Here is a 22,885-nt window from a genome sequence, read left to right on the forward strand (position 1 = left end):
TTAAACTAATAGTTGAACAAAGGTTCTGCACTGTATTTTTTTTTTTTTACCCAACATGATGTCGCTAAATACAGAGAACTTTCTTGTTATTTGGCACTTTCAAATCTTTAGCATGAGCACACATCTGCACGTAGCCGTGGAGCTAACATACAAGAGGTACTGCACTTGGCAGGTTTCATTTTCAGCTGTGTCCCTTATCACAGTGGAGTCTTATCAGTTGCACAGAAACCTCGCCTCAGTCTGGCTTTAAATTGATGGGCGATAAAAATAACAGAGGAAAAACCCTGGAAAAATACAACTGTTCCCACACTTACAGTCTGTCAAAATCCCCATAAATCATCCCTTTCATTGATTAAAATGATTAGCCTTTTTGCAAATGTTGTATTGACTGTATTGTAAATGGGACGCCTCTTATCTTTACACTGAGAAAGATATTTTTTTAACTTAGCCACATGCAAATAGTTTTTTGGGAAATACTGACAGCAGCACAAAGCAACTTTGCAATAGCAGCTTAAAGCTGCAGTATGTAACTTTAATTAAAATTTTTTTTTTTCATATTTGTTGAAACTGTCATTATCTTGTGACAGTTTGGCATAAGATAGATAATCTGTGAAAAAGGATCTCCTTTGCCTTCTGCCAGTGCCAACTAGCAACAGCCAATCAGAGCCAGGAGGAGGGTCAAAGCACAATCAATTGCCCCTCTGTGTGCCACTGCTTATTCCTCCTCCCCCTTTCTCTCCTTTACACTGCAGCTAGCACAGCCTGTCATGAATGCTCAGGCTACTAATTGGCTCTATCATCAAAATCAAGTAAATTTTTTTCCCAAAAAGCTAAAGATGCTTTAAACACCTATCCACCATCTGGAGAAACTGGGTGAGTGAGTGCTTCATAGTATCACACTCAAAACTGCTAATGATGTGGTTTCTTATTGTTACAAACTGTGGGTGGAAGGTATTCAGGTGCAGTCTCAGTCATAATACGTTTTTCCACTGACCTGAGGGGCGTGTCGATTTATCCAAGCTACTGTTGTCTAAACCTTTACTTGTGCTTCTCCAGAGGAAGACAGAAACACAGATGACACCTAACAACTCATATAAGAAGATAATACATGATGCACATTGTTCAGAGTAAAAAAAAAAAAAATTATAACACGTAAAAACAAGTATTTGTCACAGTGACGTTTAAATGTAGGTTGTTACACAATCATAATCAGATTGAAAAAGCAGAACATGTTCTTCAATGACACATTTAAGTTCTTTACTGACCCAAAAGATTCAGATTTTTCTAACAAAATACTTCTTATTACAAGTTTATAAACAGGCTGCACATTTTGTTTATTTTATTTACCAGAATGTATAAAAGGGGAATTAATCCCAGAATCTTACATTCACATTTGGATGCATTTTTTGCAAGTCTTTTCTTCGCTTAGTGTGAGCGACGCAATTGTCTGATACAAAAAGATAATGAATGGATATTTGTTTGACCGAGCTGTCAGAAATTCTTGGAGATTTAAGCTCCTATGTTTTTTTTTAAGTCAGGCATGTATTTTTCACTGCTGACTAGCGTAGTTTATAATTTACTTGAAATGTTAATTGTTCTACTCTTTAAAAAGAGGCATTTTATTCAAGAAAAACTCTTTCTGGAGAATTGTAAAACTTTATAACATTGCTAAAAATCATGGCTCCTTGGAAGGAAACTATTCTGTTTTTCACAGTTCTACTCTGCCTTCATTTTGTTTTATTCAGTCATATTTTTGCAAAGTAATTCATCCGCATTTATGGTCTTAGTATGGCTAATTTCCTTTTGATTACATTTAGTTTCCTTTGCTATGCTTCTAAAATCTCATTTTTTGCTTTTTTGTCTTGCAGTTGTGGCATCTCTTGTTGTTCCAAAGTGTTTTCTCTAGATGTCCTCAGTCACCCTTATCTTGCTTCCAGATCATCTTGTGTTTTAATTCCTCAGGGCTTTCTAAAAACACCAGTATTGTCTTTTATTAGGGCAGCAGGCTGAGCCAGTTCAGCAGCCTCTTGTTTCTTCACGGTTCCTTTGGAATGTTTTTGTCTAAAGTCTCAGTAAAAACAATTTTAAAGGCACCTCTGGAAAAGATGTATTCTTAAAGGAAGTACATATTGCTCTAAAATCTGCATTAATGGAGTTAAGCTTTGCTAAGAGAAATAAAACAAACCCCTATCATAATAACATTCCATATTGCTACATGGCTGCTGAACTGGATTTTTTCTTTTCTTTTAAAAAGAAAAAAAATTAGACAAGCAAGTTTCTTCCAACAAAGATGAAGATGCTGGTTTCTTTCTCCAGCAGTCATTGGGCAAGAGGCGGTTCACCATCTGACATCACTACCCGCATAACATAGGGGTTAGTGTTCACCATTCATCTGGTGATGTGAAAAAATGTTTGAAATCCTTGTGCCTGTATAGGTTCATCATAATGTTGAAATGTCATAAAGTCACAGAAAGGTCTGTAGAAACAAGAGACCCACTGGGTTGGCATCTTTCACCTTTTGACAGTCAGAAAATAGATTGTTAATGTTTTCCAGACAATCAGGATCTCCCTGTCAGCCAGGATTGGGTACCTTCTGACATGTGGGCGGGCTGGCAGCGCCATTAAGTTGCCAAGCAGGAAATTCAAGTGTTGATTTTCATTTTGTTTGCAGTCTGAGGTCAAAATCCTTCCAGAGACGCAGTACTGTGAAAGGAAGAAAGTATCAGTAAGTACTATGCATTTTATTCTGCCATAATGGGAGTATTTAGTGAGAGTTTGCGGTAATGTAGAAAATACACTACAATTAGATTTCACTCAGCTAACTAACCGGTGGGAATTTTGCATATAAAGTAACGAGAACAGACAGAAACTGCTGAGCTGGTCAGAAGAGACAGTTAGCTGAAACATTCTGAATAACTATCCTGCATAGTAACAGAAACCAATATTTAAATTTATTGCAGCTGCATTCAAATGAAACAACTGACAGTGGAATAAAAAAAACAACTTTCAGCTTTTAATTTAGTTAGCTGAACAAAAACATGGCATAAAATCCAAAGTACCTTTTGTTAGTTTGTTTGTTTTTAACAATTTGTTTATTTCAAGGGCTCAAAACTAGACAAATAAAAACAACTTTAAAAAAATTTACTTTCTAACACTTGGTAAAAAACCCTCTGCATGGACTAACAACCTGAGAACCTGAACTCATGGAGATCATCAGATACGAGGATTTCTCCTTTCCTCTTGCCATTATTCTTTAGAGGTTGACCTTAGATGTCTTTTAATGGACGCACCAAACTGTAGGAGCCACTCCTGATGTGGTAATGATAACTTGTATGAGGTTTCGTTGTTATTTTTGCAGCTTTTGTATGGCTCCTTTGACTGCATGATGACTGCTCACAGAGAAATGTTTCAAATCAACTGGAGGGTTTGTGTTCAGATAAGAACGGAAAGTAGCTGAGTGAAAGTGCAGATAGAGGGAAATAAAGGGATAGAAAACAACTGAGAAGAGGAGTAAGCGCGGTATTAAGTGGAGGATTTGAAGATTATGTTCATAAATGTGACATATGAGGTTCATATGGGTTGCCTGTATATGGAATGGATTAATATTGTATAGTATGTGACCAGTTTGACCAGAGTAATTAAGAAAAACTTCAGCAATGAAGAGCATTACTTTATCTTAAACTTGCAATTACTAGATGTATGTGCAACCCGAGTTGATAATTAAATCCACCAAAGTCAGTAAAATGTTGTTTGAAGTTAAGTTTTGTATATTTATGTCAGATCTATAATCTGACATTCTCAAATGTCAAAAAAAAATAAGAACACAGGGAGGCGGTTAAATTTCTTACAACTGAACGGAGAACTCTGCCCAGGAACATCTCCTTATCTCTGTCTCCGGACCAGTTCTAATGTGCTCTTTTGCAATTGCATTTATTACATTGAGGTGTGGTTTAAGTAACAAATCATTTGCATAGAAGGAGCGGCAAACAGGAAACACAGCTGTCAACACACAAGTCTCTTCTTAAACAATGGCATCATCCTGCATTTCCAGTTCCAGAGATTCTCTGGCTCAGTTCCAGACCCCCCTGTGGGTCGTAAACTTCAGTTCTCCTGTCCCTCTAGGTCATAAAACTTTGACCATTAGTCTTTGATGTCCTCTCCTGCTAGGTGTCACTCTGGCTTCAGGCCATCTGCTCCCCAACTCGGCACGCTTCCTGCTGCTGCTAACATCACTTAAAGGCACACACACACTCTGAGAGCAGACATCATTTTTTTACAGTCCTAAGTATTTATATTTGTAATTAAAATAAAAACCTATCAATTTATCAGAACAATTTTATAGAAATTCTCATTATGAAGCAGAAAGAATATGTTATTTAACTTAGGAGCATTTATCTTGCTCTGTTTTTGGTGGAGTAGTACTGTTGTGACCAAGTATTTCTGTTTAAATCTGTGTTTTTGGTACTGAAACATGCACTGAATGGTCCAGAGACTTTTCCACGACTTAGCAGTGCTATGAAGAACCAGAGCCCTTTGCATACATGTAAATAAACTTGCTCCTATTTTAACCAAGAGTCTCCGAAGCCCCTCACAAAGTCAGCCAGGTCCAATCCTATTAGGTCACCCTGCTGCCTTGGAGAAGTACAGCAATGAGCGATTGGCCAAAGTGCATTCCTGCATTGTTACCTCAAGAGGTTTGGTCAAAAGCTACACTGCAGGTTTAATGAATGACTGAAAAAAGAAAACTGAATAATGGGAGGGACACATGTAAATAGAGTTTGGAATGACAGCCTACACTTCCTGTTCTGTCCTGTCCACAACATCAGCGTAGAGGAGAGAGGAACAGAGGAGAGCTGACAATACAGTGACTTCACAATAAACGGTGTTGAGAACTGCCGGCTGTAAAAGAGGAAGTTAAATGTTTGTTTTCCACTGCTAGTAATAAGAATCCTGCTGCAAAACCCTTTTTCCTGCCCGTCTTAAGTCTAACTGTGCCTGTTTTCTTCTTTACAGACGCAGCCATGCAGAACTTGATGATCGTCTCCAGCTTTTTCATCCTAATTAGCCTGGGGCTGCTGATGGTTATCATGGGCCAGCAAAAAGAGATGGAGATATTAACCAAGAAGAACGAAGCGCTGACGACAGCCACAAATGCGATTTCTGTCAAACTTCAATATGAAATTAATTTTAAAAAATCGTTGCAGGACATTAAAACAAGTGGGGATCAGAGGTTACAGGACATGGAGGCTAACCTGCCCAAACTCACCAAGCAGCTGGAGGACAAGAAATCTGAGGACGCCGCATGTCAGCAGCAAATCGTAAAATGTTTTAACATACATTTCCTTCTACTTTGCCTGTTTTTCTGCTTCCGAAAGATGCAAAAGCGCTTTTTTTTTTTTCAAACACATTTAGGTTAAAACAGAAATTAAGAAATGCAGTTGACCTCCGTCTATTCATGGATTAGTGTTTGTGGATCATAGCTCCTAATTATTCACAAAAAACTCGCCTCATGTTTTGGGGGATATTTACATTGGCATGGAGGTTTAACCTCTATAACGGGATACTGGTTCTGTTTCTTCTGGGTGTGTTTGGCACTTTCAGTTCATAACAACATGTCATAAATATTTCTGACTGTTGTCATAAAGTATCATTCGGTAAATCATGACACTTTTGATACAAAGTTGACATTATTCAAAATGTCTTTGTTATGACAACTTGACATTAACCACAAAATCATGAACTGACATAAATTTGTTATAAAAGTATTACCGATTAAACTTTAGCTTTAATAACATAAAGCTACATAATGTTTAAATAGTTTTCACCTCATCCCTGGTGTGTCTTTTATAATTTCCTTTTTCCTTAAATTTATTGGTGCAATCTTTCTAAATGCAAATAGCTTCATGCATATATTGTTGGTTTACCTGAAGCATCAGAAGATCAAACATCGAGGACCCAGCTGTAATCTAGATAAAATACGTAGAAGCTTTTGTTTGTGTTGCATAATTATGCATAACTGCATAACTCTCTTCCTCCTGTGTTTACGGGTTGCTGAATGGACTCTTTTTTTTAATAATACTTTCTTTTATGTTTGTGGTTGATTTGCTTATGCTGCCCCATATCAACTGGCACCACACCCGTCATGAAACAGGATCACGAAGCGCTCCGGTGATGAGGTGTGGTGTCTCCATCGTTCAGCACCTCTTCATCGTGATGCTGGGCATGGAGCCGGTGCTGCTGGTCAGAGTCGTCACGTCCCACCTGATCTGGGCTTTATGACTCCTTCAGTGCTTCAAACATAACCTGAATTCATACAAGAGCCGTAGCATGAAAGTAATTTACACAACAAATAAATGGAGGGAGTGTCCACACCCGGAGGGCGAAACTGTTTGACATTATATTTGTTCTCAGAAGCAGAAAAGATATCCGACTTAAATCACCAAATTAACACTTTAACCTTATAAAATAGAAGTCAACATTCACTCACACACATTTATAAATTTAACGTGAACGCCTTAAGCATGGCAAGACCTGCAGCTAAAATCAGATATTTACATTTACACTATAAAACCCACACACAACCTTATTTTATCCTCACTGTATGACTGTATGAAATGTTCTGAAACATTTAAGATATATTCTAAATATGTAAAAATGTACATGCAGTGTCATGATTTCTCATTTCTCCCATACAGGAAACGACAAAGGCGGAGCTGGCATCTCTAGAGGAAACGCTCAAAAGCACCACAGGTAGGAAACACAGACATGCTGCTCCTCTGCCACCATGTGGTCAAATGCAGGAACGACAGCTCAATTCTGACCCGCTTCCTTTCTTTTTCTTTAAGCGACCTTTAATGCAGAATCTGAAGTCTGGAAACAAGAGATCATCAGTCTGAACGCCAAACTATCAGCACCCAGCCCGATATGCAAATATGTGACATCGAATGAAACTCTTGTGTAAGACGCAATTTAACGAAACACATCAAACGTTTTTAGAAAATGTAGCTACACACTAAAAAATAACAAATTGTTCTGTTTTTCAGGAATTTTTGTGCCACAAAACCAACTCCAGCTTCAGAGAAGTTAAGAAGATAAAACCACAAACCCACAGCCGTAACAAACTCCAAAAAAAACATTTTATACTTGCAGAAATGGAACCTCATGATGATATGAAGGCGTTTTTACCATTACTAAATATTTTTAAAAATCTCAAATAAAACGCCAGAAAATTGAGCTAGTTGTTTCGACTTGTATTGTAGTGTTTGTAAATTATTATTATTATTATGAATAAATTTGTTTTTAAGTCTAAGTTTGAACTGGTTTGTATCACATTGCAGGTCATGAAGTATGAATGCAGACAGGATGCAGGTACCATAAAAATAAAAAGTGCAGGAATTACTGAAAAACAGAATCTATACATACATGCAGGTCTAATTGTGAGAGTAATAAACAGCTGAATTCTGCAGGATTTGATAACATTTTTAAGAGGGAATTGGATTTGATTCAGATGTTTGACCAGAAGTTCATCTAAAAGTATTTAGAGTTTGATGCGTTCATGTTTGACGCCCCTCAAAATACTAAAAGCATTTTATAAAATCTGTCATAAGGTTAATAATACTCAAAATCCATATTTGTTTTCACATAAAAAGAAGTGCAACAAGTTTTTGCATTTGAACCAGACAAGCCGCTTCAGTGGAGACATCTTCAAAACAAAACTGTTACACAATAATCTATAATCAATGATTCTGTTTGGCCACAGCAGCAGTCAAATAAACATGACATTAGTAAATCTGAACCCTGTATTTACTCTGAAAGGTTTCTTTAGATTGAGAAGAGCTTTACTAAATGGAGGATTTAGAATAAGAAGATAAAGAAGCATAAAAACTCAAACCCTACATCTGTTGTGTTTGAGTCTGCACTTTATTATGACTGATCCCACGCAGACACAATAACACACACAAGTGCACACAGGTCAATGTGGGGGATCTCTAAACCATAATCTCATGTGTTGCCTTGGTAGATTTCAGAACATTTACTTTTTTGTTTCTAAGAAAACTTAAAATAAGTAATTTATTGGGATCGTTGTAGAAAAACAAAACCTGAATGCTTGCTATAATAAAAACAAACATAATCTGCTCAGGATGTTACTTAAGGTTCGAATAAGGACACTAAATACCATCATATGTCTACATTTAAGGTGGTATTTCCATTAAGCTGCTTGCATATATATATATCTATATTCTAAATACTTGTTCAAAATCACATGCAACTATCATTTCTTGTTTTGACTTGTTTTAATATCTAATTGTTCTTGGGTAAAAAATAAAACAAAGATATAAAAGCAAAATTACTGAAAAAGTAAACCAAACAACCAGTTTCTCTGTGCTGCATTCAAATACTTAAAGTGTCCTGGCCTCTGAGTCTGTATTTGGATCCTTTAAATCCATAAATCATGTGCTGTGCAACCATGTGCATTGTTAGGATCAGTATTAACTAAATATTTAGGAAGCCAAATATTTAGTTTGCAAACAAGATGTTTAGTTCCCAACTAATTGTTTAAGTCTGAGCTAAATTTTTGGTTTTCAAATTCAATGTTAAAGGATAAATATGTAGTTAGCAAAAATAAATATTTAATTTCAATTTAAATGTTTAGTTTGTAAAACATAAATTTAGTTTGGAAGCTAAATATTTAGTTTGCAAGCCAAACTTTAGCATCAATTTGAAAGCCAAACATTTCGTTTGAAACTCTGACATTGCATGTCACCATGAATAACATGGGGAATATATGATAAACTTAAATATCGCTGTTATTTTTATTTCACTGTGTGACTTTACAAACAGCATTCCTCAATATAACGCGTTAGTTAGCAGATAAATTGTGTAAATAACGACCCTCAACATTAATTCCTCCTCATTAATATCAACCAGAAGTTGTGAGTGAAGTGATAGGTTTCCATTTTAAAAACAATTCAATTGTGTTGAGTTATTCATTAAGGCCTTTTGTTCAGACTCACTCAGACATTTCGCATGTTGACGGTGCAACATAAGACCACTTAGTGGGACTCTCCTCTCAGGAGGGGAGGGAGGCCACTTCCACCAGAGGGAGGAAGAGGAGGGAGGGAGGGAGGGAGGAAGAGGGTTGAATAGACGCGGCTGTGACAAAAAGCCGATTACAGAAGGCCACTGAGTCCTCTGTGGCAATTTGCATCCATCCTCTGCTGGTCATTCGAGAGGAAAACACATCCGCGGTTTGTCACGGAGCAGGATTCATTCATCAGAAAAACTTTTTACAACTTTTCCAGTTTTTCATATATAACTTTGAGGCTTTCACTTTCTTTGAGTGTTGTAGTTTTTAACTTGGACACAAAATACTAAATGGAAGTATTAGTAAACATTTAGATCTCAAGAAACTTTCAACTTTTTTTCAGTTTTAAGTGAAAACCATACAGAAATGACCAGCCCTTCTAGGAGCATAGACGATCAGAGAGGAACCGGGGAAAGTCCGGCTCACAAAGCGGAGACCCCCCGGCACCGCAGCTGGAGCAGCCTGCGCTTCTCCAAATGGAGGAGCAGCTCCCAGAGAACGACTCCTCCGAGCTCCCCCTCTCCAAAGACCGAGAAGAGAAGCGACATTTCCCGGACTCTCTTCACCCTGGTCAAGACCCACAATGACGACTACACGGCAGACCCGGACGGCACCCTGGACATGGGCGCAGAGGCCGAGGTCGGCCTGGATGACCTGCTGCAGGATCAGTCCACGTACTTCCAGAAGCAGTTCGGCTCCATGCTGCAGCCCGGCGTCAACAAGTTCTCACTGCGCATATTCGGCAGCCACAAGGGGGTTGCAGCAGAGCAGGACAGGGTCAAGAGCTTTGGGGTGTGGATCATCCACCCCTACAGTGATTTCAGGTAATCTTCAGTTTGGATGACCATGGAGGTCCTGATTCAAAATATAAAAATTGTTTAAGTTACTGGGGGGGGGGGGAATAAATCTGTGTTGTTTAGAGGGGCAGCCTTATGGAACAACAACATATGTTATTGGTTAAAATAAAAATACATTTCCGCCTAAAAGACTTCCAAATTTGTAACCTAAGAAATTTTCTAGGAAAAACAAAGACATTTATGAGTTTGAAACATTAAAAATTACAAGGGAAATAAACGTAAAAATTTATAGATTAGGGCTGCACAGTGGCGCAGTTGGTAGAGCTATTGCCTTGCAGCAAGAAGGTCCTGGGTTCGATTCCCGGCCGGGGGTCTTTCTGCATGGAGTTTGCATGTTCTCCCTGTGCATGCGTGGGTTCTCTCCGGGTTCTCCGGCTTCCTCCCACAGTCCAAAAACATGACTGTCAGGTTAATTGGTCTCTCTAAATTCTCCCTAGGTGTGAGTGTGTGTGTGCCTGGTTGTTTGTCTTGTAAGTCTTTGCGTTGCCCTGCGACAGACTGGCGACCTGTCCAGGGTGAACCCCGCCTCTTGCCCGGGACGCAGCTGGAGATAGACACCAGCAACCCTCCCGACCCCATTTAGGGTCGGGAAAGAAAATGGATGGATGGATGGAATTTATAGATTAATCTGAAAAAGTTCTATAAAAAAAAGATTACTGAGTTTCAATTTTCAGATTAATCTCAGAAATTTTCTAGTAAAACAAGTACATTTCTGAGTTTAAGTTTTCAAAATCTTTCAACTATTTCAGAAAACGTTTTCTAGAAAATATTTGGTGGATTTTCTTGCAAATTTCCAATTTTTCAAACTTAGAAATGCCCTTGTTTTTTTTCTAGAGTATTTCAGAGATTTATTTTAATGAAAATTTACACCTTTTTTCCATCTACAATGGGTCTGATACATTCTTGTAAAAATAGACATTTTCAGGTTTACATCATGTTGTAATGTTATTTCTTCATCCTAAACATAGGATGTTTAGGATGTCTTGATTCTTTCATGCATGTTTGAGAAATCCTTTAATCTCCATGGAAACCATTCAGTTGTGCTAAATGCCTGGGTGGACTTAGCCCCGCCTTCGAGGTGCAGCTCCTCCTCAGAGCTGCAGTTTCCAAGCTTCTGCTCCACAGAGCTGCAACCCCCTATGCCTCCCCCACTGAACTCCTTCAGACTAGCCAGCAGCAATTAGCAAACACCTGGTGGAATTGTGTATCTGCAGAGCTCATCATACGAGCCACTTCTCAGTGTAACGCTGGTAAAAAAAAACAAAAAAAAAATGTTACAGTGATAATAGAGGAGCCATGTTGTGATGACGTCCTGAAGGTGGAGATTCAGAAAGAGACAGAAGCCCAATTTGTTAAATTATAAAGTGAAATCTCTTTTAGGTTATTTTTCATATATAGCACATTTTTTAAATAACAACTCAAGGTTTGATTGTGTTATAAATTATTCTATGTGGCTGGAAAATACATCGTATTGTCTCTTTACGGTCTCCAAATTTGCCATTTTTTTCTATAAACCTCCCTTGAAAGCAGCAAACGCAGCCAAACAACCAGATTGTGAGGCCCAATTCTCCAAGGACATCAGCTGATGTCATGGTTTGTAGCACATGATAAGGCGATGAAGGGATTTCATTAATGATACAGTATTTAGGGCAAGATCAACTGGATTAATCATGCAACTCTAACGTGACTCAATATTTTCCAGTTCATAAGAATCTCTTTCTTGGCCCTCACCATTTTAACAGAACGTTTGACCTTCGTTTACTCGTGTTCAGCCTCAGTTTGGGACGGTTTTGTTGAATCGCCACGCTTTTGGAGCACACCATCTTAATGGTGACCCCAGAACAGCCACGGCGTGAGGTCATAAACGATACCCGGCATCAAATTTGGACAATTTTTAACCATCAGGCCGTTACCAGACAGGGAGGATAAACCGGTGCACAGGGATTAATGCCCATAAGAATCCCTATAATTCCCATCTTGCTCTATTATGCAATAATACACAGACAGCTGAGGGGGAGATTACAGAGAGCCTGCTCTCCTTAGACCTTATGGTCCAGCTTCCTCTTTATAATGGACCAGTTGGAACCGCACCACACCCATTTACAGCTTAGGTTCACATGGGTTCCTCCACAAGGAAGCAAGAAGATTTGGAAAGTTTGTAGACTGGCAAAAATATAAATACCTTTTGAACTTCTTCACATTTGATTCAAACTTCACTGTATATTACCAACACAAAACGATGCATAATTGTAAAACAGAAGGGAAATAACATGTTTTTCAATTAAAAAAATAATTTGAAGTCTAGTTTGACTTCTTCCACTTTGAATCTGGTTCCCATTATTAAAATCCATTGCACTTATTCATCTTAAGAAATTCCCTTATTAGTAAATATAGTCCAATTGTGTGCAATTTAGTACAAATAATGAAGATGACAGACACGCCAGTAGAGAAGAACAGATGTTCACAGCCATGCTAGAATATAAAATAATGTCCCAACCCCTAAATTTTTCCCAGAGCACAATTCGTATTGTTGTGTTTGGATGGCCTAGTCAAAGTCCAGACCTGAAACAAACCAAGTCAGTGGCAAATTCAAAAAAATGTTTACTATTACCTATTTTGCAAAGAAGAATGTGCAAAAGTGGATTAAAAAATATTTCAAAAGAGTTTCAGAGAAAAATATTTTTAACCTGAATGCACTTTTTTTTTATTTAAGCATTTTTAAAACTACATTTAATTTTTTATTCTTGTTACAACCAAATACACTTGAAATAGGAGAAAACTAACCTACAAGTAACTTTTCAGCAAAGGAGCTTGTTTTGAAGTAAATAAATCCTTAATATTGATTTAAAATGTGTTAGTTAGATATGGTTAAAAATACCTTGTTCCACTGGTAGATTATTTTATGAATAACTAGTATTTTGTCATTAAAATTAAGAAATTATAGACTTAAATCAAGCTCCTATATCTTGCCCACATGTTGCTTGTGAGTTAGTTTCGTCTTAAGAATCTAGACCAAAAATAAGTAAGATTTTGTGTTTTTGTAGTGTAAAATACTAATAAAATATATTTTAACTTATAATCTAACAAAATATGCAAGCTCCTATGACACATCAGTGCTGCATGTTTCTCAATATAAACCATTAATATCTGATCTAAAAGCTTTTTCTGCCGCTGAAACTACACTTGCACATTAATCTTGTATAAATGTGAACACCCGGCCCACATGGGCAGCTGTAAAACCCTTCAGAGTCATCGGTGGAGTTATTAGCAGCAGGAAGTAGCCACTAATCCGCTGGAACATAAGTAGTCATGTAAACCAGCATGTTGACATGGAAGACACGACGACCAAACGGGGATTGAAGGAGGAATGAATGGGAAGGAAAACGAAAATCTTAATTAACTCGTTCTTTATCTCCTCTTGGTCTGCTTGAAGGGGAAGAATGCTGTAATCAAAATTAGTCCAGCCGATATTCAGTTATCGTCCCAGAGAAATTGAAAGAGCGACAGAGAGCCAGAAAAGCAATCTGTGAGTGATGTAAAAAATCTGTAAGGAAATCCAGACCGAGCCTTTGGTGCGTAACGAGACACTGGAGACATATAGGCCAGTGGAACCAGCATGAATGGAGAGTGAAGCCATGAGGGTCACAGCTCCACACAAATTACATGGCAGACATTTCCACTGGGAGTGATACGCTCTTCTGTTCAATGGCTTGTTCAACGTATACGGCAAGCAGTATTCATTTTTAATGGCAGGGGCTATTGTTGTAACAGAAACTATTCAGAGAATAATGAGATGGATGTCTTTCCCTGGAAATTAGTTCAAACCATGAAGCTATTATTTTAAATTAACAAGTTTAATAAATTAAACCTTTTAAACATTTGTTAACCAATGGAAGGATGTTTTATGACAGTATGATTTAATGTGAGAGAGCAAATTAACACAGAACGTACTTTGACCTGAACACATTTTGATGGTAGTTTTTTCCTGTCTTAATGCAGTATTAAGTATTTCTAATCATCTTCTGCCAGGTTTTGTTTAGGGATTAACTCTTTTCACTTCCAATACCAATACAGATATCTGAGGTTTAGTATCGGTCGATACAGATTCTTCTCATTTTCTTATTTTGTCTATTTTTATATTTTTTCTTTACTTTGCTTCTATTTGCTTTCACTTTCTGCCAATACACTCATATACTCTAAAATATATGTCCATTAATTAATGGTTCAGTAGAGTTTGTCAGGAACCTGTTTGGAAATGGTTCTTTAGAAAGTTCAACAAAGTTAAATTAAATTTAAAAACTTGTAATCTGTTGTCATGGAATGAAGGAAATATAACACATGATGACGTTCTCGTATCTGAGACATGAAACCTTGTCAAAGACGCAATTCAGCCAACCATGCATATCGGAAAGACAGGTCAGTTTTCCTAATTACAGCAGCTGCAGAATAACAATGACTTGATGCTTTGGATGAAGAACGACTGAGAGTTTAGAGTGGGTGTTTTTGGTCATGTGATTTTCATATCAAAGAGGTTAGATACAAAAATCTTTTGAGATTTATACCTTCATTTAAAATGTCTATTTAAGGTAAACAAAGAGTTCTTTCATAATTAGTGTGAGAACCTGAAGATTAACCTAAACATCTAGAGAGTCTAGGTTTTGTAGGTAAACTCATCAGAGAACCACAGATCTAATCAATCTCTCTTGTTTTGTGCAGATTTTACTGGGATATTGTGATGCTTCTTCTGATGATGGGTAATCTGGTCATCCTGCCCTGGGGAATCACCTTCTTTGAAGACCAAAACACCATGCCCTGGATTATCTTCAATTTCCTGTCCGACACGCTCTTCCTCATGGATCTGGTTTTTAACTTTCGTACCGGTATCCCAGGAGAGGACAGTCACATTATTCTGGACCCCAAAGAGATCCGCATGCACTACCTCCGCACCTGGTTCCTGGTAGACTTTGTTTCCTCCATTCCTGTTGATTACATTTTTCTAATCGTTGACCTGGAGTCCCGCCATGAGTCGTCTGATGTGTACAGGACGGCCCGTGCTCTGAGGATTGTGCGTTTCACCAAGATCCTCAGCCTGCTGCGTCTTCTCCGACTCTCACGTCTCATCCGATACATCCATCAGTGGGAAGAGGTAAAAGAATGAGACAGAAAGTAAAACTGCACCCTTGGTTTGTATTGTTTCCTAAGTTTTGAATGTCATCTTTTCAGCAACTCACTCAAGGAGCCTTGTCACCCTTTCACTTCTTTATTTAACTGCTTCATCTGAGTGATTCTTATCTCTTGTCTGGAGCAGAGGTATCAAACTCATTTTCATTTTGGGCCATATCAAACTCCTGTTGTGCCAGAATGTATTGAAAACCCATTGTCAAAAGGTCAACTGGTGACTTGACCTTTCCTGTTTTATTCAGTTTCCTCTTGAGCTGTTGTACTAATTTTCTCCTTTCACTCCATGCTGTTATTTTTTATTTTTAAGCATTTATGAGGAATGGTGGCAAAACCTTATACTGCTGCTGCACAAGTTACTCAACAGGTTGTTGCTAGGTAACCAAAGAATGAGTGAGTTGCTAGGTAACCATAGAGCGTGTCAGTGAGTTGATTCCACCAACTTTGCTTAGCTAGATATGAGAGGTTGAGCAACTAAAGTCTTTCCTCTGCCTACATCCCCCAGAATGCTGTTCAGTTCTGAATCAGGTTCAGTGAAGTTTTTAAACATTTTATCAATTGGTATTGATCGTGTGTTTTTCCCAATATATAGTGTTATTGATCACTTGCCCAGCCCTACTTAATCATAATCTGATGAGACTATAGCAGTTGGAAAGATGGTGAGCTACAAATCATTAATTTCATGGTCAGATCTAGAGGAGAAAAGCACATAAAGCTTCAACGTGATAAGACATACAAGACATTTCAGAGAAACTGGTGTGTAAGGATAAAAAAAGACATTGACTTTGCTTGTTCACACAGCAATGTTCCCACAATGTTCCTGCCCATTTTCACGTCCACATAGAGAGGAACCCACTGCTAATGATGACAAACCCAATTTGGCTCGAAGCGAACCAGACATTAAGTGAATAGAGTAACACTTGACAATGGAAAAGGGGTTAGCATACTGAACCACACCAACCGAAGCTGTACTGCTTAGTGGAAATTAGGCAATTGATTGTCTTCAGTCTGCTGCCACTCCTTTATTTTAATTTTTCTGGTGTACCTCAAGGGTCAATCTTTGGACTTCTTTTTATTTGCCTTTTATTCTGTTTGAGTCTGTTTTGAGGAAACATGAAATAGTATCCCTTCGCTACCCTGATGACTGTGAGATTTAATTGTTGTGAACTCCAATAACCTGCCTTCCACTGAGCCCTTCCTATTGTATCTTAATGACACCAAGGTGTGGATGGCTCAAATTGTGTTAGTTACAATGAGAAGAAAACAGATGCTCTTGAGTTCAGATCTAACTGACTCTACTTTAAGCTATCCGTGACCCATTTGGGTGTTTCTGCACTCACCTCTGCCAGTCTTCACTATCGTAACATTCACTGTATACCGGACTTAGTCATGCCTCACAATCATGTTTACAATATGAAGAAAGTGTGGTTTCTGCCTGGAGCTGGCACATTGCAGCATACAACTCAGTTTCTCCCATCAGACTTGTCTGTCCTGTTGTACCGCTGAAGAACAAGAAACTTGAGTGTTTAGTGACAAAGCTTTGTAAAAGTTGTCTTAGTATGTCAGACAGGCAACTTTGCCTTCAATTTTTTAATTGATTTCCATTTTCTGCTGTTTTTCAACACTGAATAAGTTGTTTTGTTATTATTTTCTCAATACATTTTGTGTTCTAATCTGTTAATGTTATTTCTCCCTTTTAACTCCCATTTATACTTTGTGATTTATATCTGTCTTGTTTTTGAAAAGTTTTCTATAATAGCACTTGGATATCTTTCAGCCTTTAAAAAAACTGAACTTGAATTCATTTAACTTCTCCTGTTACAGATTTTCCACATGACTTATGACTTGGCCAGTGCTGTGGTGCGTATTGTCAACTTGATTGGTATGATGCTGCTGCTGTGTCACTGGGATGGCTGTCTGACCTTCATGGTTCCTATGCTGCAAGACTTTCCTCCAGACTGTTGGATATCTAAAAACAACATGGTGGTGAGTCCAGGCTCTGCCTAAACGTCTAACCTCAAAGGAAAAAATTGAATAATTGAATATCTATAACATAAATACAATCACACCTAAATAAAATCTTCCTCTCTTCAGAATGCCACCTGGCATATACAATACTCCTACGCCCTGTTCATGGCCATGAGTCACATGTTATGTATAGGATACGGTGCTCACCCTCCAGAGGGCTTGACCGATGTTTGGCTCACCATGATCAGCATGGTTGTTGGGGCCACCTGCTATGCCATGTTCCTGGGTCACGCAGCTAACCTGGTCCAGTCTTTGGATGCATCCCATCGCCAGTATCAGGAGAAGGTAATTATCTCTGACAAGACCCTAAATATGACCTATTATGTTTCCTTGAACAGGTTAGGGTATGTCTATGGGCTGTACAAAACATTTTTATAATTCTTTTTTGTACATAGTCAGCCTTAGATTATGAGATTTTAGTCTGCTCAAATCTGACTATTTTGAGTTTGTTTCAGAATGAGCTGTTTTATTGGCTCTTGTCACTTTAAATCCAAATAAGCTGCTAATTTAATTATACAACCGTCTCTGACTATTATACAGAGATACTTTCTGAATGGTAAGTCATCAAGAAAACACTTGTCTTTTTCAGTGTTTTGTTGTTTCAACGGTAAAATCTGCCGACCGAACATTCTGGAGCTCAGCTTGCGTTGCTAGGTGACGGGCTGCTCTTTGCAGTGATCGCTAAGTAACGGCGCAGTGCTCGTTGATTGTCACTTGACAACCAGCAGTTTTTAGAAACGGCTAATTTTCCAGACCCAAAAAAACATTAATTTATAACCCAAAAAACCACTAAACCAAAAAAACCAAAAAACCACAACACTGAATAAGTTGTGACACTGAATAACTGCTCCTAGAATCTAAGTGATTCTAGGAGCAGTTAAAGAAAGTGTAAAAGCGTGAAAAATATAAATTTAGCATAATAGGTCTCTTGTAAATGTTTAAGACTAAAACCTTTTGGCTACACACTCAAATGTTTAGCGGATAATGTGTTCCAGAAGCGTCACATGGATGCTAATGTGCCTCTGGCTTTGAGTTTTAATATCACAGTCATGTTTCAGATCAGAGGCTTGCTTATGTCTTCAAACTTTGCTCAGAGATAGAGCGCTACATATTACATGTTTACTGTCTAATGGATTTTCACTGTGACCTTTTACTGGGGATTTTCACATGATAAAACCGAGCAGATGATAACAAATGGCAGCACCTCCACTGATAGCAGACAGTTATCACAAATGAGTTTGTAATCCACTTAGAATGGGAGACAAAAAAAAAACACAAAACAAATGGAATAATTTTAATTACAGTGATGTAATTCAGCAAACACATGGCAGGAAACGGGACTCACAACACCTGATATAAGCGCCACAGAACTTTGACTCCATCCTCATGAAGGTCGAGTCACAATGTATTTTATGTGATTTTGCAGTACAAGCAAGTGGAGCAGTATATGTCGTTTCATAAATTGCCAGCCGATGTGCGGCAGAGGATTCATGATTACTATGAGCACCGCTTCCAAGGCAAGATGTTTGATGAAGACAGCATACTGGGAGAACTCAGCGACCCACTGAAGGAGGTGGGTCATTCTTCAGACATGTAACTTTGATTGTTCTTTCTTTTAATTCCAGGAGTTATTAATGAGAGTAGATTATTGTTAGAATTTAAGGTGCAGACAGAGTGTATGCATGAAGTGCCATGAGTTTAAATGCCATAATTATTGTATCATTGCCACAATGTTTATGTAATACTTCATATAAAATGCAAGTACAGTAAATTAGCAGAACTTGACTGAAAGCTGAGGAGGGAAATTAGCTATTTCATTCAGGTGTGTTGAGCCAGAATCAAATATTCAAGTTGCAGAACAACGACCCTTGAGGACTGGAGTTTGACACCTTAAATTAGTTAATAGTCATACATTTTATCAACAGTCTTCAACATGCACAGCAGAAAACTAAAAATGTGTTTTTCTGTCCATTTTTTCTCTGTTATGCAGGAGATTGTCAGCTATAACTGCCGTGGACTTGTCGCCAACATGCCACTCTTTGCCAACACCGACCCTCACTTTGTCACCGTGATCCTGACCAAGCTACGCTTTGAAGTTTTCCAGCCAGGAGACTATGTAATACGAGAGGGAACGCTGGGTCGGAAAATGTATTTCATCCAGCACGGCACCGTCACGATTATCCCGCGTGGCAGCAAGGAGTTAATGCTCAGTGATGGAGCCTACTTTGGAGGTGAATACAGTGGAGTATTAAAACTCTATTCAGCTACTTATCAAATCTATGAGAGGCTTCATTATTTAGATTATTGCTGCCCTGCTTCTAATCAACCACCAAGCCTTTGGTTGTAACTTCACCACATTTTCCAACTAATTTTTACTATTTCTAATGATTTTCTAATGGGAAATGTAATTTTTCGTCATTGACTTGATTTCATTTAAAAGAAAAAACTAAAATTTATGAAATATTACACTCTGCAAAAGCAATGACGATAATGTGCAAGCTGCTTGATTATAATTAAACTGTAAATAAATTTTGCAGTGTAGTTTTTATCTAGCACTGTGGAAAAAAGACCCTAAATCTTACCATGAATTATTTATTTATTTTTTTATTGAGTTTATTTGATAGGGACAGACACACATTGACATAGACAACCTGAACAAAACAGCAGTCCCATGTTTGCGTCATAGTGCAATAGTAACAGCTAATTTGCAGCACTTTTTTAAAAAGTACCTCTAAAAGTTAAAATGATAATCATTTAAAATAGCACAGTAGGATGTTAACGACATCTACAAACAAACAGTGAACCACGAAACATCAAAAATGGGTACAGTTTTGTTTTTGACATAACCAGAATTTTGTTTGTTTCTTGAACGTATTAAACTGGTTACAGATTTTAAATCAACAGGAAGTGAGTTCCAAACTACAGATCCTCTCACGGACAGAGCACTTTGAGCAAAAGTGGTTCTTCAAAAGGGGACCTTGTTTCTTGAGGAAGCAAGAAAAATTCACTTGAAATAAGACAAAAAACTTGAAATAAGACAAAACTAACTTACAAATAGCATTTTTGCAAGATATAGGAGTTTGTTTGAAATAAATTATTTCTTGATATAAATAACAAGTACTAGTTCCACTGGCATATTATTTCACGTATTACAAGACATTTTTCCAATACTACAAGTAAAATAATCAGCCTGTGGATCTAGTATATTTTTAAGTCAATATTAAGGAATTACGGACTTAAAACTAGCTCCAATATCTTGTTGAAAAGTTACTTCAAGTGCACTAAAATATTTGGACTCGAAACTAGACCAAAAATATTTAGAAAGATTTTGTGTTTCTTCAACGTGTGTCGAGTTTTTCTTCTACCTTTATGACTAAACCAATTATTTTTCTCGGTTCAGAGATCTGCCTACTAACTCAGGGCCGACGGACGGCCAGCGTGAGGGCCGACACCTACTGTCGCCTTTATTCGCTGAGCGTTGACGACTTCAACGAAGTCCTGGAGGAGCATCCTCTGATGAGGCGGGCGTTTGAGAGCGTGGCTGTGGAGCGACTGGATCGAGTTTCACGTAGATCCAGTTATCAACCTCCAACAACTGAGCCTGAGTGAAACAGGAAGAAAGAGACAGAGACTCCTGCCAGACAGATAAAGCACTTTTTAACAGATCTCAAGAAAATAAAAAATGCAGATGTTATTAAATGCTGCGTCACTTGATAGAAACTATTGCACATTCATTAATTACAGTTCGTCACTTGAATATTAAAATTCAACATAATGTTTACTTGGATTTTATTAATGTTCACAAACTGAAGAAACCCTTGTCATTGCTTTTTCTCTTTTTTTTCTGTATGAATGGATCCATGTTTTTTTTTAAAGTTATAGACTGCAAGCCATATAAATCAGGTGTTCAAGCAGAAACACATCCAAATATTCCACTGGACATTAAGGACTGGATTTCTGTTTGCCCAGCACTGGAATGGGAGCACCAGATGGTGGTGCATCAGAAAGCTTTCTGATTCAAATGATCCCTAAGATCTGTATGTTGTGTCACATGGAGGTTAATACCGATGGGCGATAAGCTCCAGTGATGTAATACCGGACTTTAAATCAACTGTGACTGCAGGTGGTGTTGAACTTTTACATCACCCTATTTTTCTCATTTGTCATTGTCAGGATTTGCAGTTACACTGGGTTTCAAAGAATAATGTATTTTTAAATGATCAGACGCACAAAAAAATGAATAAATGAATAAAACTCTCAGTCTGTTATTACTTTACCAGATTGAATCGCTTAAATTCTGCTGATATATGATTCTTGTCCAGCACTTTTCACCAGGAAGAGAGGCAAAGGCAGGCGGACAAAAGGTAAAACTGAGTTTGTTTGTATTTTTTCATCAACTGCCTCTTTTTTTACATGCTTAAGATCCTGCTAATAAAGTTTGTTTATGAAGTGTTTTGGTTAAAACAGGTCTTTAGTAGAGTGGTGAGAATATTTTCAATTGTATAAAATTTAAATTTGAGGGACAAATTGCTTTGCATGTTAGCAGAGCTGTAATTAGTCTTTCTCTGACTGGGTTTCTGCCAGAATGTTTATATTTTGCTTGCACTGATTATGCAGAGTAAATATGAATGTTTCTGACATAATAATGAGTTTTCCAAAGCAGCTGTCATAGAGCGACAAAGATTATTAGCTTTTATTTGTACACTTTGCATTGATTTTTTATTTTTATTTAAAGAAGCATTTATTTACATTTCCAAGACACTCTATATTTGTATTTATCTCCATCTGAATCATTTTTGTGTTGTGCAAAGAGTGTAAGCACTGAAAGAAAATATTGCTGTACATCACAGATGGCTGATGATGCAGATGTTTTTCTAAATAACAGCAAATAATTCAGTGCTATGTCAGAGATCTGATGTTGGTGCAATCTTATAGATATTTGTTTTCCTGTAATTTTGGTAATTTTTACATTAAAATGTCTTTTCAGGGACTTTTTCCAGGGAGTGACTTTGGTTATGTGTTAAATTGCAAACACAGGCTGTCCAAGAAATTATTAAAGTAAGAGTAAAACACTGTATAAAGAAAACATTTGCTTACGATTTTGAGTAACAAATCATTATGTTTTATTTCACATTTAAAAATGATGTCATTAGACAAATAAAACTATAAACCTATGAGCAAATTCTGACATTTTAAAGACTACTATGAAAGTAAAGAACATAATTACAAATATAAGAATGACTTTTTTTAGATCAAATTTCTCATGATTAAAACGTATAAAACCAATATTTACAGTCGGTACTTCACCTCCAAATGGTACAACAGGCACAGAAAATTTGTAAGACAAAGCTTGTGTACAGACAAAAAAATCTCAGTTTAACATAAACTGTATGTGTGTCTGTGCCTTTCAGTAAAAACATGTTTATTCTTCATTTAGTGAAGTAACTCATAGTGGGTCATATCCAGAAATATTATTGAAGTAAGAGTAGCAGTATTCATAATAATATTACTCAAGTAATATGTAACTGAGTCACAGCCTATTTCAATTTACATATAACACAACATAATATTCACAAAATTAAAAAGTTCCATTCATTGTTATGAGTTACTACAGGTTATATATGCTCTGTAGCAGGGTCAGACTAATATTATGAAATATTTTTTTTCTTCCAGTCCATATATAAACCTAAGTTTCTGCGGCTCTGTTTTTAACTATATCCGGGTCACTCGCTCTGCT

At 37.4% G+C, this 22,885-nt stretch overlaps 1 protein-coding gene across 1 annotated transcript; it reads left to right on the forward strand.

The window, feature by feature from the left end:
- The first annotated feature begins 9,451 nt into the window (after positions 1 to 9,451).
- hcn3 (hyperpolarization activated cyclic nucleotide-gated potassium channel 3) lies at positions 9,452 to 21,368 on the forward strand. Its single transcript, XM_044137605.1, has 7 exons — positions 9,452 to 9,909; positions 14,659 to 15,088; positions 16,945 to 17,106; positions 17,215 to 17,433; positions 18,575 to 18,721; positions 19,139 to 19,379; positions 20,549 to 21,368. The coding sequence occupies exons 1-7, from the start codon at positions 9,452 to 9,454 to the stop codon at positions 20,755 to 20,757; spliced, it is 1,866 nt and encodes a 621-aa protein (XP_043993540.1). The 3' UTR covers positions 20,758 to 21,368.
- The last annotated feature ends 1,517 nt before the right edge of the window (positions 21,369 to 22,885 follow it).

Source organism: Gambusia affinis, linkage group LG14 (assembly GCF_019740435.1).
Source record: "Gambusia affinis linkage group LG14, SWU_Gaff_1.0, whole genome shotgun sequence".
NCBI lineage: Eukaryota > Metazoa > Chordata > Actinopteri > Cyprinodontiformes > Poeciliidae > Gambusia > Gambusia affinis.